The sequence below is a fragment of the Lutra lutra genome, chromosome 4 (assembly GCF_902655055.1).
Source record: "Lutra lutra chromosome 4, mLutLut1.2, whole genome shotgun sequence".
Classification (NCBI taxonomy): Eukaryota; Metazoa; Chordata; class Mammalia; order Carnivora; family Mustelidae; genus Lutra; species Lutra lutra.
This window is the reverse complement of record NC_062281.1, coordinates 74,758,070-74,774,989: the sequence shown is the minus strand read 5'-3', so window position 1 is coordinate 74,774,989 and position 16,920 is coordinate 74,758,070. Positions and strand designations below refer to the sequence as shown.

Genomic DNA, 16,920 nt, shown 5'->3' with positions numbered 1-16,920 from the left:
AATAAAAATATTTTCCAAAGGAGTGAGATAAACCAGAAAGTGAGATCCTTAGTGAGATAGTACAGGAGAGCTGGAAATTCTAAGGTCAAATAATAAATAGTAAGTTTCCCCACCAAGTCTTACTTAGAAGTGGAACATAAAGTTTCATTAGACCAATAATGAAATGAGATTTCTTATGCATTTGTATTTTGTGTTCTTTTTTTTCTGCATCAATATATTCAGTGTATATTTTCCCTGACAGAAAACTTATTTATCGAATTACTTTAAGGTTGTAGGAAGGGGAATGGATATTTGTGGATGAAAGAGGAAACAGCTTTTGTGGGTGAATGGAATGAAGTCCAGAGCCCAGAGCCACTCACAGCCAGGAATAGTCCAATTCGGATTTGATAGGACATCCTGTCAAGTACTTACAAGAATCAGCTCTGTCTCTCTGAGGTCACCTCCCTGAGTAATCTATAAAGGGAACTATATCTTTAATAATCTGAGACCAAAGAGAGTCAACTCTTGAGCATTTATCACAGAAAGAACTAGTGTTTAAGATATTCTAAAGCATAAGATATTTTTAAGTGGTGTTTTCACTTCAAATGAAATGCCGTGATTTTGGGGGGCGGAATGGGAGCAGGCTTACATCCTAAAGCCGCCGTAATGAGGCTTGAATTTCAGTCCGTTGGCTTCTCCTCAGCTAATGGCCAATGTGATGGGGCAGGGGGCAGGGGGCAATTTAAGGGGGGGTATGGAGAAATAGAAGGCTGGCTCAGGATTAAGAATGTGCTGTACTAACCCACAAAACCAATCATCCACAGGTGGATGATATTTCACAAAAGGCCCCAAAGGATGCCACTCTGGACTTCAGGTATGAACCAATATTTCCACAGTGTATAGCTTTGTTTAGGATTTACTTTTTTCTTTTTCAACAAAGAAGATAGTGCGGAAATGCTAAAGTGATCTTTTATGCTTTTAAATGACCATCATAGGCTCCGATAAGATGCCCTCACTTCATCCTGGTACTGCACAGTTGCACGTTACCTTGGATACAAGGCTGGCTCTGTATGCTGCTAGTTGCTTCAGGTACTCCTTCTTTGCAGCCTCGGTTTTCTTTTTATAGACCTATAACAACAACAAAGAATCTTAGATTAGAAAGTGCATCTGCTTTTGTTTCCAGAGAAGTACAATGCACAGTGATAATTGTCCATGTGCATGCACACTCACACACACACACAAGCAATTATATCATATAATAATATATATCTCCCCAAAGATTATGTTTTCTTATGGAAACAGATTTCTAAGAGGTACGGCAATAGACTAGATAAGAAGAAGATGAACAATAGTAAAATTTTCCATTTACATTAAGCATATGAAAGGATTTATCTGGGTTACTTTGAGAGTGGAGGTAGTTGGCTTAGAAAGATACTATTGAGGAAGGTTCCCAGGGAAACCACAAGCGGGTAAAGAAGCCATTCATATTTATATAATGGGCAGATAATCCTACAGTGCATTAAAATCTTGGTACATATGGTCCATGCTAAATATAAAAACAAGGACAGAATTCAAAGATGACCAATTACATGCGAAAAGTAAATCAAAGGGAACAGTTACAAAGTTTGCAGGTTCATCACTATTTTAACCTTTCGAGCCTTGAAGTTCCATTTTCAAAGGCTCAGGAATCGGCTATGGCGGTCAAAGACTCATTTGGGGAGTGGAAGGAGGATGCTGAGTGGCTGAGGACGGCATGCGTGCCATGCCGGGTAGCCTGCTCTGGTCATGCCCTTTCCAACGAAGACACTGAATGACATGGATCTGTGGACACCTCATTGTGAAGAGGTACAGATGTTCTGAAATGAATTTCATTTTACAGAAGCTTTTCATCTTTCAGAGGGAATCATATTGAAAATAAAAGTAAAATCATCCTAAATGGAGCAAAAGTACTGAAAAATGACTTGCTGGTATGCTAAAGGTCACATCACTAAGTTAAACAGAAAGGAGTCATTAGAGTTGAAAATGAAAGATTAGCAAAGTGAACACACATGGTTGTCGGCTGCCATTACGCTGATTCTTTCAAGGCTTTCGAGTCTGTTTTTGGCAATCTTTTGAAATCAGTCCTAAAGAGTAAAATATTTTTCACCATTTACTGTGTAAATGGAAATGTATTTTCATCAATAGACCTATTTTAAATTCCCCACATCTTGAATTTTATAGCAGGGAATGAGGCTTGGCTAATATTTTGTAACGCTGAGCTCCAAAACAGACACAGATCAGTATTGAAAACTGGCTTTAGAATTAGTCAGAGTCGTTAAATATAAATGATGTCTAAAGACCAAGTATCTGCCCAAGTCGGCAGCAGAGGTCAGTTTATGGTTTCTAATGCCAAAGGTGGTTTGCTGAGCCTGGTCTCCAACTGCGAAATTCAAGATGCGAGAAATGTTATTTACTCATGAATATATTAATTAAAGCAGAACATTCACTTAAGGTAAACAAATGACTAACCTTGTCAACAAAATTATAGAAGACGCTATGAAATGAATGTGCTAATTGTTTTCCTGTTGGGAGGTCCTCAGCCTAGACTTCTATGTTTTGGTAAAATAAAAGGCAATCACCGTAAGACAATTAGGAATTCATGCAAGATGATCATATAGCCATTGTGTTATCTTTACAAAATAAAAAGCCAAAGAAACTTAAAAGAAATCTGTTAGTAAAAAGCCAGTAAATTCTTTGGTTCGAGTACAAGAGCATTTTGAACTCACTGAGCTAATCATTGGAAGTCAAATTCAGATTCATTTTTTGGAAAACAAATGAATGCCAGCCTACAACAAATGCCTTTGAATAGTATGGTCTATGTGTAGGGTATATGCTTTGGTTCAGCCACAGTTGGAAACACAGAGCTCTCCTGCTTTTTATTGATTTTATCTTTTTTTTCCTTGAGAAACAGATTGTAGTTTACAGTTTTCCTTCAACCTCTTCTCTAAGACATGATTTGGAATTAATGATCTTAAGCTGACAATGTTTATATTTACTTTTAATACCTTAAAAACTGTCTTTGAGAGGGTCTTCTCCCCCCACACACAGAGATGCTACTCAGGACGGCAGTAAATATTTGGTAAATATATCTTCAATGGTAATACGTATTTGTATACTCGGTTCTAACATGTTTTTATTAATATGCTACTCCTTTAACACTCAAAGGCAAATATAACAGTCTTTGGTCTATAGCATTGACTAAAGCATCATTTTCTAGGTAGCCGTAGATAAGATGGTGTTGTCAGATGTTCTGATTAGAGCATCTGCCATCTTTCTTGGATTTGGTTTCCACTGGAACAGCAATAGTGTTACTCCATAGCTGTGCCTTTGCTGGGCTCCCAGGAGTTAACATCAGGCAAAGTGTTAACTTTCCTGAAATTTGTTGATTAACAACCACTGGAGAAAGGTGGCTAACTCAGTATGTTTCGGGCTGGATATGTGCCCCCTGGTTTCACTCTGGGATCGATGTTGTTACAGGATACCTGACTAGCATTCAGAATGCCCTGTTTTCTAGAAATGGCTCCCTATTGCCTATTGATGATTGGCTATGGGGGATCATCACAAAAGTGCCTACATAACACTTTAGAAAAGAGTAAACTCATCATGTCATATTACGTGGATTGATGGGTCCGCTCTTTCCTGCATAGCTGTAGATGTTCAAAAGGAGGAGTCGAAGGGTGGTCATTTCAGGAGGTCTATTTCTGTAATTGCGGTTAACGGGGAGTAGCCCAGAGTGAAATTAAAATCTGAGGTGGTTTCCCTGATGGTAATTTAGAACCTTCACCTTTGAGAACTACCTAATGGCTCCAGTATTATACACCCTGGTATGTCTTTCTCATGCTACCGTCTAAAATTGTACGTGGATGCTTTCTGAATTCCACAGTTGATGGCTATGTCCGAAGAGAGCACTCAAACGTATGAGAAAGTGATAAAACCATGCAAGAATTCCACACAGAGGTGAAGGGCAAAACCCTGACTTCAGAACAGTTATTTAAAATTCATCAGCAAAGAGTTCCTCAAAAATGTTTCAAAGCCTCTATTCATGGATGGACAAAGTCTCTTACTTGCAGAAACCGAAGACGATGTGAACGGTGTTTGGCTAGGAACAATCTTGCAATGATCAAACCTTCTAACCGGGAAGGATGGGTCTGATTTATGTCAAAGTTAAGTTTGGGAAAGAAACGGTCTCTCTCTCTCAGGGAAAGACAAATATTTTAAAGATATGTGGTTCATACAGTAAATATTAGTATTCGGCTGAACTACAAAATGGCTTCCAAATGGTCTACAGCTGTTTGAAATAAAGTGCAAAGTTGGCCAGATGAGGATTTAAAAATCATAATACATCATTTATCATTTTCCCCAGCTCATCCAAACACTTTTGAATTCATCCTGTCTTAACTTAGTTATATGCTGTGGTTTGTTATTCTAAGAAAGCTACCATATCCTATCTAAGGACTGCATCTTACTGGTTAAACTAAAACATATATAATGACTAATCTAAAACATACCTAGATAGACATCAAATAGCAATTCTAGAGAATCCAAAGCCTGTTCATATAATCTAGTGATTCACTGAATCATTTTGGAAATGCACTAAATACCAGCACGGACACATGTTTTCGTAGGCTGTTAATCCCTAATTAAAATCAGTAGTTCAATATCAACGAATGTGATAAACTCAAATAGAAAAAAAAAGTCTAATATAATCTGTTGATTTCCTTTTCTACCCCAAACAAACAATCCATCTGACTTGTACAAAAAAGGAAAATCTTATAAATACCATTTAATTCCTTCTTCCTTCCTTCTTTTCTGCTCTGGCCCTTAGTTAATCTCTATAGTCGTAGTTTATTTCCACCAAGCCATTGCAGTAATAATAAGAAAAAAAATGTATAATTCTTCCAACTCTGTATTCTATTCAAACACTATAAAAAAACGTAAAAGGCATTTTTCCTTTTGGTTGACTTTCAAATGTAGGGTTTTTTTTTTTTTTTGGTCCCCACTACAAGCTCATATTTATAGAAAATGCTTAGAAGTAGTTATGTATAAGAAATAATAATTTAATCACAATTCCCTGCTGTATCCTTTAGAAATTAACGTTTGCAGCTTCTTTCAATGCTGTTATTATTTAGGACAGCTAGAGCAAGTGCATCTGTATTTGATATAGAACTTAGTACTTAAATGTGGTTAAATTTCCATCATGTGTAACTTGCTCAGCGTTTTCTTAGGCATTCCGGAACTCAAAGACATTTATAAAGTGGTATTCAGAGGACTGAAAATATTATACGATGGGACAAAAATCTTACTATCTATTCTTTTGCTGACCATCTGATCCCCCTAAATGATCGACAGTATAACGGAATGACCTGCTTACGGAAGGGTAGGCAAGCTTTTTGTCTGAAAACACGGCTACAAAATACGTGTTGAGGTCATACAACCACACTTAACAATATATTGAGTGCCAACTGTATGCCTGCTGTGATGTGAGGAACTGAAGTTATAGAATCAAAAAAGGCATTAAAGGGGCGCCTGGGTGGCTCAGTGGGTTAAGGCCTCTGCCTTCAGCTCAGGTCATGATCCCAGGTCCTGGGATTGAGCCCCGCATCGGGCTCTCTGCTCAGCAGGGAGCCTGCTTCCTCCCCTCTCTCTCTCTGCCTGCCTCTCTGCCTACTTGTGATCTCTCTCTCTCTCTCTGTCAAATAAATAAAATCTTTAATAAAAAAAAAAGGCATTAAAAACATGCCTCTGTTGCATGCATTTTTTTGTGTTTGTCTATGTCTATTATAGTCTTTAATTCTTTCAACAAGAAGGTTGCAGTGGTATCAGTACTCTCATTTTACAGATAAGAAAACACAGACTGGCATGGGGATACTTATTTTACCCAATATCCTGCAAAGAACATAACCTAACCATGCGGTGAACCAAATTGACCTGGTATCCTAGATCCACCCACTCGACTCAATGGCTCCTCCTAGCGGCGGGAGAAACGCCCCTTGATGAGTCTCTCCGACACCCCCCAGCACTGTCCACGGATCAAGTCCCAGCAAACAGAGCCGTGCTTGGTATGTACGTAGTACGTGCCCAGGAAGTACGTGCGATAGAGTGTGGAGTCTCCAGGGCTAGATTTCTCCTTCTGTGGGTATTAGGATGAGCGCGCAGGATAAAATTCTGAATTGCGTCTTCTACATAAAAGGCACACCAATGGAAATAAAGCATTCAATATACAGATATACAACCCACCCTCTTCAAATATTTCCACTAGTAATACATAAAGGACAACGGACTTGAAGGAGTATCTTCAAATTCTCTGTCGATCAGTGTCACGGAAACTTCCAAGGAAATGTCTACTTCCACTGTATACGAGCCTAGGCTATTTCTGCACATGTCCCACCTGGGTTTACACCTTCAGGTAGTAATCCCATCGTGCCCACAACTATGGACACATCTGTACTTGAATTTTAGAACTAAAAGAGGCTCACCCTTTCCTCTAAGAAAATTATTAAAATTAATTGCTCAGTTGCACATCTTTAGGAATTCAACTTGTCTTATATCCTACAGTTTAAACGTGAACAATTGTTTCACATTTTTTACTCCCGGTTGGGGTGGAAAAAAAAAAAAAAGGAATCGCGTACTGTTTATAAGGAAACAGCAAAGATAAACACATGTGTGAATGTTACAGTGCAGCAGGGTTTCAGTTAACCTTGAGTATTGTTGACGTCAAATCCAAATTTGCTCAGAAGATAAGGGGGGAGAAACCGCGGCAGCACCTCTCCGGTGGGTGGGTGAGCACCAATGAGGAGTAAATGATTTGATTCTGTGGGCTCAGAGGATTTGTCAGCTGCCTCATAAGTATAATTCTGGCTCTTCATATCCCTGCTGCTTCTAATTTAGCAGGACAGGCTCATAATTGAAGCAAATTAACTATTTACACTTGCCACTTCTACCAAGGGAAGAGGACACAGCAGCAGGAAAGAATGAGTAGGAAATTACATTCTTGCCACTTGTGTCAGATCTGCCCTTATATAAACACATTAACAGTAATTTCATGAGGCGTCAAACATAGGAATAAATACTGAGGGATAAAATAATGAGGTGTTGCTATTGAGCTGAACTGCTATGGCTAATATCCTTGGATATGAATTATGCATCCTGAAAGAAGGCATATGTTACAGTATTCAAACAGTTTCCCTGCAAGTGAGATCTGCTCATTAGGCTCGATCTGGAGGTAAATCTACTCTCCTCTTCCATGCACGACAGGACCAACATTTACAAAAATATACTTCCCGGGCACCGTGGGCTGCGGTTTCTCCTGAATATACTCAAACCCCAAACAGGCCTTCCACTCCATTTTTAGCATAACAGCATGTTTATTTAGCTCTTTGGCTGAAGCTTTAAAGCCATTTAATGTAATGTAAACAAGAACATTTTGTTTGTAATTTGCTAAATGTATTACAGCCCGACTGTGTCTCCAATTAGGAACTTAAGGTTCATTTAGTAATTTACATCTGGTTCTGATTTAAGGTGACTTTCCTTTTCCACTTAAGAGCTGCCTTTCCATGGCTAAAAAGGACCCAAGAACCCTTTTCTAGTTCCTTGGACCAATCCCTTTGGCTTCAAAGCTGGACGGACTCTTTAATTTAGTACGGCTGGATTTGTTCTCTATTGTCACTGTGAACCCAGATCTTATACTTCGGTGACCAGAATCAGAGAATTCAGAAATAACGGGATAGACAAGAAATTTAGCTGAAACCTCATAAAAAAAGATGCTGAGGGTTGCTGAAACTCCAAGGAACATGATATGAACAGCATGATATTGTTAAGTTATTATTTTCCACTCTCTGTAGGTTCCAGTCAGTGAAAGATAAGGAGCAAAGACCAACATCACAGCAATACTTATGTTTCATTTCCCTTTCTCCATCTGGTGCCTTCTGAATGACTTAGTATGCTTCTGCAATGGGCTCTCCATTGTCTTACGATTCATTAGCATTTAAAACCTCTGGTTGGAAATCCCAAACACAATCCTCCTTCCCTTCGAGATTCAGCACCATCTTCCAAAGTATTAAAATGGGGATGGGGGGGATCTCTGATAGGTGAAGTTCGTTCAGCGGCTTTGGTAAGGAATGGCTCCTAAAGGAGGTTTTGTGTTCCTGGAGGATTTTTACCACTTCTTTCAGCCTCCTTCTGATCTTTCCTCTTTGAGAGATTCTTCACAGAAACCCAAGTACGTACAGTTGCTCCCTCACCATGGATTCTGAAAATAAAGCTCTGCCCTTCTGCAGTGGCTTCTCATTCCCGCCTATCCTCCACAATGAGGAAGCATGTGATATAAACATACAGCAGCTCTATTAGTCACGTGCCCTCTGGTTGTCAAGAAAACATTCAATTGTAATCTCACTAATGGCTGTTTTTCCTTAAATATTGTAATTTTCGGAGCCCCTAATAAATCATCAATAATTTCGTCCATTTTCCCTGGTTTGTGTTTATGTTTGTAGCTGTTCATAATTGGGGGTTATTATGACAACAGGATTTTTTGAACAATCGTGGCACGTGAAATCCTAGCTTCTGCCTGAGCCAGCTGCCTACACAATGCCCATGACATCATGTGGGGCTCTTGTAACACGCCTAAATTTTGGAGTTTAATGGTCTGCCTCTAATCTGCTCTAGCAACATTCGGTTAAAAATACATAGCAGGAGGTGTATTCCCAAATTTGAATATTAAAGGAGGGTAAAATACAATTAATTTAAGTTCCAGATAGAGATACTGTATTATGTTGGCACAATGAGTCAACATAAAGGGAAAGAACAGGTGGTAATACACCATCCTAACACTTTGGGATATTTTGCTAAAATTCTCTTGATGCCCAAATGTGCATTCTAGATGGGCATGTTCGCTTTGCTGGTGATTCTTGCAGACTGTGGGAGAAACACTGCCATGGAGCAGCAGAGCTGTGGCCCATCGGATGGGGTAAGCTCCCTTTTGTAAGCACAGTATCTGATTTCATTCATTTGATCCTCTCTCTGCTTGTCCCCGGGAAGGGCTTGCATCCTCTGCCTGTAACGGACCATACTTGTTTGCGTACTCTGTGGCCTCACTGCCTTTAGTAAGCAAGATCATCTTGTAAGAGGGAACGATGGGCTCGGCTGAGCCCCTGCTACATCAAAGAAACATAAAATGGGGACAAGCCACTTTAGAGCAGCTCACCTTGCTCCCATAACCTCGCTTTGGTAATGGTGTTTCATTTCTTAAAATATCATTTTTTTAGTAAGAGGAAAAGATGGTTATGTTTATTAAGTATTTCCCCCAAACGATCTTGGCATAACTTTTTAACACCTGGATTCTGATCACAAAACTGCTTTGTAATATCCAGTGAGCTCTACAGGCCAACTGTTACAGAATTCATCCTTCGTTGTAAAACAAATTCTTCCCCCAAACTCTGACTATTTCCGTTAAAGGAGAACCTAAAGGTAGACTCATTACGAGTTACTAAATTGGAAATAAAATGCACAAGAGAAAGAGAAAAAACGTTTGTCTTCAGGCCTATACAATTAGAAATCCTTAAATGTTACATCGTAACTATGATCCTCTCTGCATTAGAAAGGGTCGGGCCCACTTTGAAAGGCAGAATAGAAAATGGGAGTGATTTCCCTTTTTAGCATGACAGTTGAGAATAGTGAATCTCATATTCTTTGGGTCTGTAAATATGTTATATGGTCACGCTAAAAGAATGCAGAATATTATCTTAATGTTTGCTCTCTTGTAATAAAAATAAACGGCCTTATTATAATAGAATTAGTAGGAACAACCTGCCGCTTTATATTTGCTGCCTTGAGGAACTACCCGATTTTCATCATATAAATATTATTCTTTTCCACTGGAGACATGGGTGTAGACACCGACTTTTAACGACAGTAACGTGAAGGACCGATCCCGGGCTAAGGAAGGCCTTTGTACACCTCCCCCTTTTAAACCACTGGTCTTAAAACCACACGAGTTCTTCTAGTGAATGTGGGAAATAATTAGGAAAAGGTATCTGGGGTCAGGGAGATAGAGAAGAGGAGTCAGATGAATGATAGCACAGGCTACTGATGTTTTGTGGAAGAAAACTGTCGGAAAAGTAGAAGCTAAAAGAGCACATTTGAGCCTTGGAACAACACGCCCAGCTTAGCTGCTGAGTCTTGGGTAGAGGGGAGGGCTGAGTCCTCAGAGGGGAATCACGTATGTCCTCTGAAGAATGGGATTTGTTGCGCATAACCCCTAGGGAGAGAAATCACTTTCTGAACGTCTCCTCTGGGAAATTTCATCTCACCAAGCAAAAGAGTTTATAGTATTGAAGCCAGGTGCATAACTGGGATGATCAAAGTAGAGAGAGGGGTATGGATGTGTCATGGGGTGTGGCGTCAGGGGTGGAACTGAGAGGCCTTATGGTTATGAAATCTGGAGCAGGGATAGGGCTGGGATTCCTGGTCCATATGCAGTTAGTTTCTCATTCAACAATGCTCTGCTGAGTGGAAAAGTGAAGGCACTATAGAATCCCACCGTTATGTCCAGCTTCAACTGGGAACCACATCTTACTTTTGGGAGTGTGACAGCAAATTGATCTGTGGTAGGATAGAAATCAGCTCTAAAATCCCCAAACAACTGTATTGGGTTTTCAATAGAATCACAAAACACAATGTCAACTACCCTGTTACTAGGGAGATGGATGTTTTCATTGAGTGCACAGAGAATGTTTCAGTGATGTATTTTCTGTCCTGGAGGATGACTCTTGCAACATGGAGCTCCACATGGTAGCCCTGTGCCTTCCTAAGAAACCATCTCTGGGCTGGCACTCTTAAAAGGGATGTAAGAAAATGTGTAGAGATTTCAGACTGTCAAAGATAGCTTTGGCTTACAGAGAAGCAGCCTTGGGGAGAACTGGGGTGGGGGGTTGGGTTCTATGTTCCTTTGCAACTGGTTCTACCATTTCCACCATAACTGGTCTTGCAGCGTTCTAAGTTCCAGTCATAGTAATTCTGTGTAGCAGCCCAAGTAATCTTAGACAAACCATTCGACAGAGCGAAGGAGTCTGTTTTTGTTCTCTGCTAGATCTCCACACTGTTGTAGTGTCTACAACAGTGCCTGGGATACATAGAAAATGCTCAACAAACACTTGTTGAATGACTACATGAATAAAGTTGACTATCTGGCTCTATTTCATAATCTACAAAATTTAGATGAAAGTATCCATGAGTATTCAGTAGACCAAATGAGAGAAATTATGGGAAAGTGTTCTTTTTTTTTTTTTTTTTTTGACAGACAGAGATCACAAGTAGGCAGAGAGGCAGGCAGAGAGAGAGAGGAGGAAGCAGGCTCTGCTGAACAGAGAGCCTGATGCAGGGCTCGATCCCAGGACCCTGGGATCACGACCTGAGCCAAAGGCAGAGGCTGAGCCACTCAGGCGCCCCTGGGAAAGTGTTCTTGAAAGAGGAAGAAACTGTATACATTTAGATGTTGATTGATATTCACAATATATAGGTACTTCTAGATATATATAGCTTTGATATTTTGTTTCTTACCTACTTCCCTGGATCTGATAAAGAAGGGTAGAGGTCTCTATCAAGAATCAGCCATGAGACTAATAGGTCATTACTACCATTTGGTATCCTGCAGTAATTATAGCTGTGTCTAGATAATTGTTTCAATGACTGTAACATAATGATGATACTTGTCTTTTTTTTTTTTTTTTTTTTGGACAAGAAAATTCCAGATGGCAACAATGGCAATGTAGTCCTGGGTTTAGAAATATGGGATCAATATTGCATCTTTGTTGAAGGCTACCTCTATGTACTGAACTCTTGGCTCTCTCTCCATGATTCCCATCCACTTCAAGACCTTCTGGGCTCTTTCTGCCATGGTTGAGATGCAGGATGTTCCATGTGGCTCCCCTAAGCATGGTCCTCAAATATCATGGCAATCCACACCAGAAAGAAATAACCAGGCATCTGGTCCCATTTAACGCAGCCTAGAATTATGGTATATGTGGATTTGAATAACATACTCTGGTGTTCTTCAGGGAATGGCTAGGGGTAGAAACCCCTTAAATCTGAGGTTCATTTCAGCAAAGAGCAAAGAGGGTTTTGATGACCAAAGGGTAAATAGCAAGTGCTAAAGAGAGGTGTGGACAGTTTTCAAAATACTTTCAGTATTCTTATTTTTTTTTTTTTTTTTTTTTTAGTTTTTACGATCACATTGGCAACATTAAGGTATGATGTCATCCTGGCTGGGACATGTCAAAGCCCTTCCAAAAGTAACTACAGTATATAAATGTTGAAACAAAGGAAACCAACAGGCTATTTATGAAGGAGCGATAAAGGAGTATAAAATGATGTGAAAGTCTCCTGAAGTCTGGTTCTGATAGGCACATGCTCAGCCTTAGTTCTGGCATCTGAAAAATTCACCCCAAGTCCTCCAAAGCCATTTTTTAAAGAATGCATGTGCATTCTTAAAGCACGTGGGCTCCCACTCCACTATGCATTCTTTCCTACCTGTTTTTGTTCTTCTCCTAAGCCATCCCACATGGAAGCCACGATTTTAGAGACTTCACCAAAGGTAGCATTTGGATTTTGGCCCTTGATGGCAGCCTGAGTATCGCGAAAGAATAATGCATAGGCAGACACAGGCTTCTGGGGCTCGTTGGGGTCCTTCTTCTTCTTCTTTTTGGGGGTTTTTGGCTTTTTCCCCATGTCAGAGGCAGGTCGCTTCTCTCCACCGTTGATCTGAAATAAACATCAAATCAGAATTACGGAGGAACTGAGAAAATCTGGCAATGTATCATACTGCTCTCCTTTGAGGCTTACACAGACATACTCGCTCACACTCAACACACGAACCCAGACATTCCCGAGGGGCACATGGTTTTGTCCGTGCTGTTTTTCAGGCAAAACTAACTTCATATTTCCTGTACTTTTCATATTTATCCTTCTTTCAGCCTCATTTACATAACTTTAACATAGTATTATTGGTTCTTTTTATAATATAATTATACCACTAAATATTATCCCTTGTCTGTCAACTTTTCACTTTTCTCACAAGGGCTGCTGAATGACAGCCCTCAGAAGCACAGTTAGACGCATTCTAACTGTGACAACAGCAGATTCCCTCTTTTGTGTGAACAATCTAACTTGTTTTATTCTGGGGAGTTTATCTTCTCCTTCCCAAGTATGATTTTCAAACCATGGTGGGTGACATGTCCAAAAACAAAGTTGAATGGCTTTTGCTGATGCATTTAAGGCCTTCCCAATGCTGTTGGGAAAATCTAGCAGTGCTCATGGCTTTGTGACCGGCATAATCTAGGGAGATCTGTGATGCCCAGTGGAACTTTCTGCCACAAGGGTAAAGTTCTATAATCTGCATTATTCTAAATGGTAGCCACTTGTCACGTGTAACTAACGAGCATTGGAAATGTGGCTAGAATAAATAAGGAGCAAAATTTAAAGTTTTATCTCATTATAACTGCTTGAAATTTAAATAGTTATAAGTGGCTAGCGGCCCCCATGTTGGAAAGCACATCTCTGGAAATGAGCCTCCAGATTCTAGACACTTCTAGAAAAACTTTGTACTCAGTTTAAAAATTGACTCTATTTTCTCCATTGTCCTCGAGGACAGATATTTGGGTGCTTTTAATGGCTATTTTGATGCAAGTGGGAAAAGACACACTGAATGAAAACATCTGCATTTGAATATTACCTTTGATATTAACGAATTAATATGTGATGTCACTTCACCTGTATAGAAATGTGAGATTTGGCTAGGATTTCTCTCTAGCTCTATAATTCTGTGACTCTACTTGAGTAGCAGATAGTGCTGAGTCTGTGGATCTTCTCTTCATGCTGCTTTCTGCATAAATGCGCATGTGTGTGATTTCCTGACATGATCACGTGAGGTACTACATCACTACATCTTCACTTTCTGCTGCTGTTGCTTTTTTGCTCTCTGCAAAGATATATACGAACAATACGTATTTCATCGGGCAAACTGCTAGACAGGGTAGTTTGTGTAAAGCAGCTGTCAGCAATGGATTACCAGTGGCTATGCCACCAGAGGATTTAGACTCATTCCCTCCTTTACTATCCTTTACCTCTGTCATCTTGGGCAAATGATATAATTTCTCTGGGCCTCCATTTTCTTTGCAAACCAGTTCAGCGCCATTTTGTGATTACTGAGATGATATATATTTGTTGTTGTTTAAAACTTTAAAATGATATTCCAGTGTTAAATACAACATGGTGGAAACTTAAAAACATCCACTGAGTGAATGGAAAGAAATGACCTTAATATTAATTTGTGAAGTCATGTAGTCATGGTTTAAAAAAAAAAATGCTCCAAGAACCAAGGAGACAGAGGAAAAGCTACATGAATTCTTGGGCTTTGTTTTTAGTGAAAAAGATAATTAAAAGAATATCATTTTGAAATTGTCTACTCAAGGAGATCAAACTCCCTCCATGGGGACAGGATGCTTTGAACCTGGCAAACTAAGGGAGATTAACATTAGAAGATAACTTTCTCAGGATGGATCTGAGGGGTGAGGGAAATCACTGGTCCCATGTGAATCTGTGAGAAGTCTGGCAGTTGGGACTGAGTGCTACTGGGCAAACTGGTGTTAGCGCTAAACTAAACATGTGGACAAGTATGATCTAGAACTGGGGCTCTCAAATATGGATGCCCTTTAGAATCACCTGGAAACTTCCTAAATAATATCAGATGCCCAGGCTTTATCACTAATTAAGCATAATGCTATGGCAATAGAGACCCTGGGCTCAGACACACCTCAACTCTAGGGTACTTAAATAATGGGTACTTAAATACTTGAGGAGACAAAGCAAACAAAAAAGTGAATTTTCTCTTTGCTCCTATTGGCTACACTTAGCATATCTTTCTTTCTTCCTCTCTTTCACAACTAAACTCCTTCAATAGGCAGTCTCTGCAACTCGCCTCAGGATGCCTTCCCCATCACTTAGCTCTAATAAATCCCCAAGGGCCACTTTGCTAACCTCAATGGACTTTTCCATCTTCCCCTCACTTGATTTCTCTCTGTGAATGCTCTTTCTTCCAAGGTCACCCTGACATCACTGTCTCTGGCTCTTACTACTACCTCACTGGCCTCTCTGTTTCCAGAATCATCTCTTTGCTCATCCTCCTCCAACCATCCATTCAATTGTAGCCTTCCCGATGTCTTTTGCTGTAGACCATCTTCTCTTTTGAGTTTATACTTAGGTGATCTCATAGGTACACAGGGTTTCCATTATCTTTTGTGGGTGGATGACTGTCAAATTCATTTTTGCCCTGAACTTTGAATACATTGAAACAACTGCTATTTGACAATTGTATTTGCAAGTCTTATTAAAGCATCTCAAACTCAGTCAAGTTTGTGTGATTCACTTGTATCTCCTTGATAGCACATATCAGACTTGTAATTATTTATATAATAATTTATCTGTTAGATCTTCTCCTGCCCCAGAGCATAAGCATTTTTAGGGCAGGCAGGTACCCGGGTGATTTTGTTCACTAGCACTTCTCACGGTTCCTGACACATAGTAAGTGCTTAACATTTGTTATAATAGTAATAAAAATTATAATCTAAAATAATAATGTACCTTAAAGAATAAATGAATCAAAGCATAAATGGTTTCTGTAATAGGAAATTAAACCAAACTAATTTCCTTGAGAACTTTAAGACAATAAGCAAATATGTGGTAAGACAGAAAACAGAAGATTTAAAAACTTTTTTGAAAGTATTTGACATGTTAACAGTAATGTCTCTGGGCTATAGACTGAGTCTGTATGATTTTCTTCTTTGCATTTTTATAAGATTCAAGTTTTGTAAATATGACCATTCCTATATTCATAAGAATAAAATATTTATTAAAAAGAAAAATAGAAAAGAATCAACAAAGTCCACAATGAATAATATTAAAAACAGAGGGAATATGACATTAGAGGTCATATTGAATCAAGGATTGGAAATATTTGGAAATAGGGAACAAAGTGTATGAAGATGAATGCTTCTCCATATGGAATACTACCTTGATATTTTATTTAATTTTTTTGATATTTTATTTTATTTATTATTATTATTTTTTTTACCTGGAATTATTTTAAATTTCAATTAAGAAATTAGCCAGCTGACATATCCAAACCTCTATGATGGCAGATTACATCTTTTTGGAAAATAATCAACTGTCAATCACAGAAGTAAGTATCCCATGATGCAATGTAAGTGTACTTCTTAAAAGATTTCCCCAAATTTTGTAAATAATTTCCCATCTCCGCCTTCCAGAAATGTCTTTGGATCACTGATCTTCATGCTGCTTTCCTTTTTAAATTGTTATGTGGATGGGAGGGTGCAAATTTTAGATCTGCTGAATGTGTGATGCTGTGTTTCAATAGAAAGGAGAACTGCCTTCTGGCATCTTATAACATGGCCCTACTCTCTACAGATGACCCAAGGAAGCAGGATGACCTGTGAGACCCAGTAAGAAGTTCTGTCGAGTATATCAAAACCACAAATTACCATGTTGAAGTAATGTATGACAACCCTGTTGGAAACTCCAAACAATTCTCAGCAACCGATCCATTTTGTTGTCTGGAAGCTTTCCCTCTTCCCTGGCCTATCCTGTAGGGTTAGCCAGATGTAGTCTTGCTCAACCCCCCATGTTTTGTTTAGTAGAAGCAAGCAGTTCATGAGTTCTTCCTCCCATTTTCAAGGCTCAGGAGATGCCATTTATGCATTATGAGGTGTAACTTGGGGGCTTCACCTATCTACCCGACGGAGTAGCTGAGAGCCCTATGCTATGAGGGTGGAGAGTCATCCCCCCTCCAACACCAGTCTACTAGCCAGTCTCATAGCATTTCATCTGCTTTGTCTT

At 39.4% G+C, this 16,920-nt stretch overlaps 1 protein-coding gene across 1 annotated transcript in view; it reads right to left on the bottom strand.

Moving 5' to 3' along the window:
* Positions 1-16,920, bottom strand: part of TOX (thymocyte selection associated high mobility group box) — a 303,536-nt gene that overhangs the window by 20,955 nt on the left and 265,661 nt on the right. The window contains 2 exon segments of the mRNA XM_047727143.1: positions 1,027-1,107; positions 12,541-12,771. Of these exon segments, the coding sequence (XP_047583099.1) occupies positions 1,027-1,107; positions 12,541-12,771 (312 nt within the window).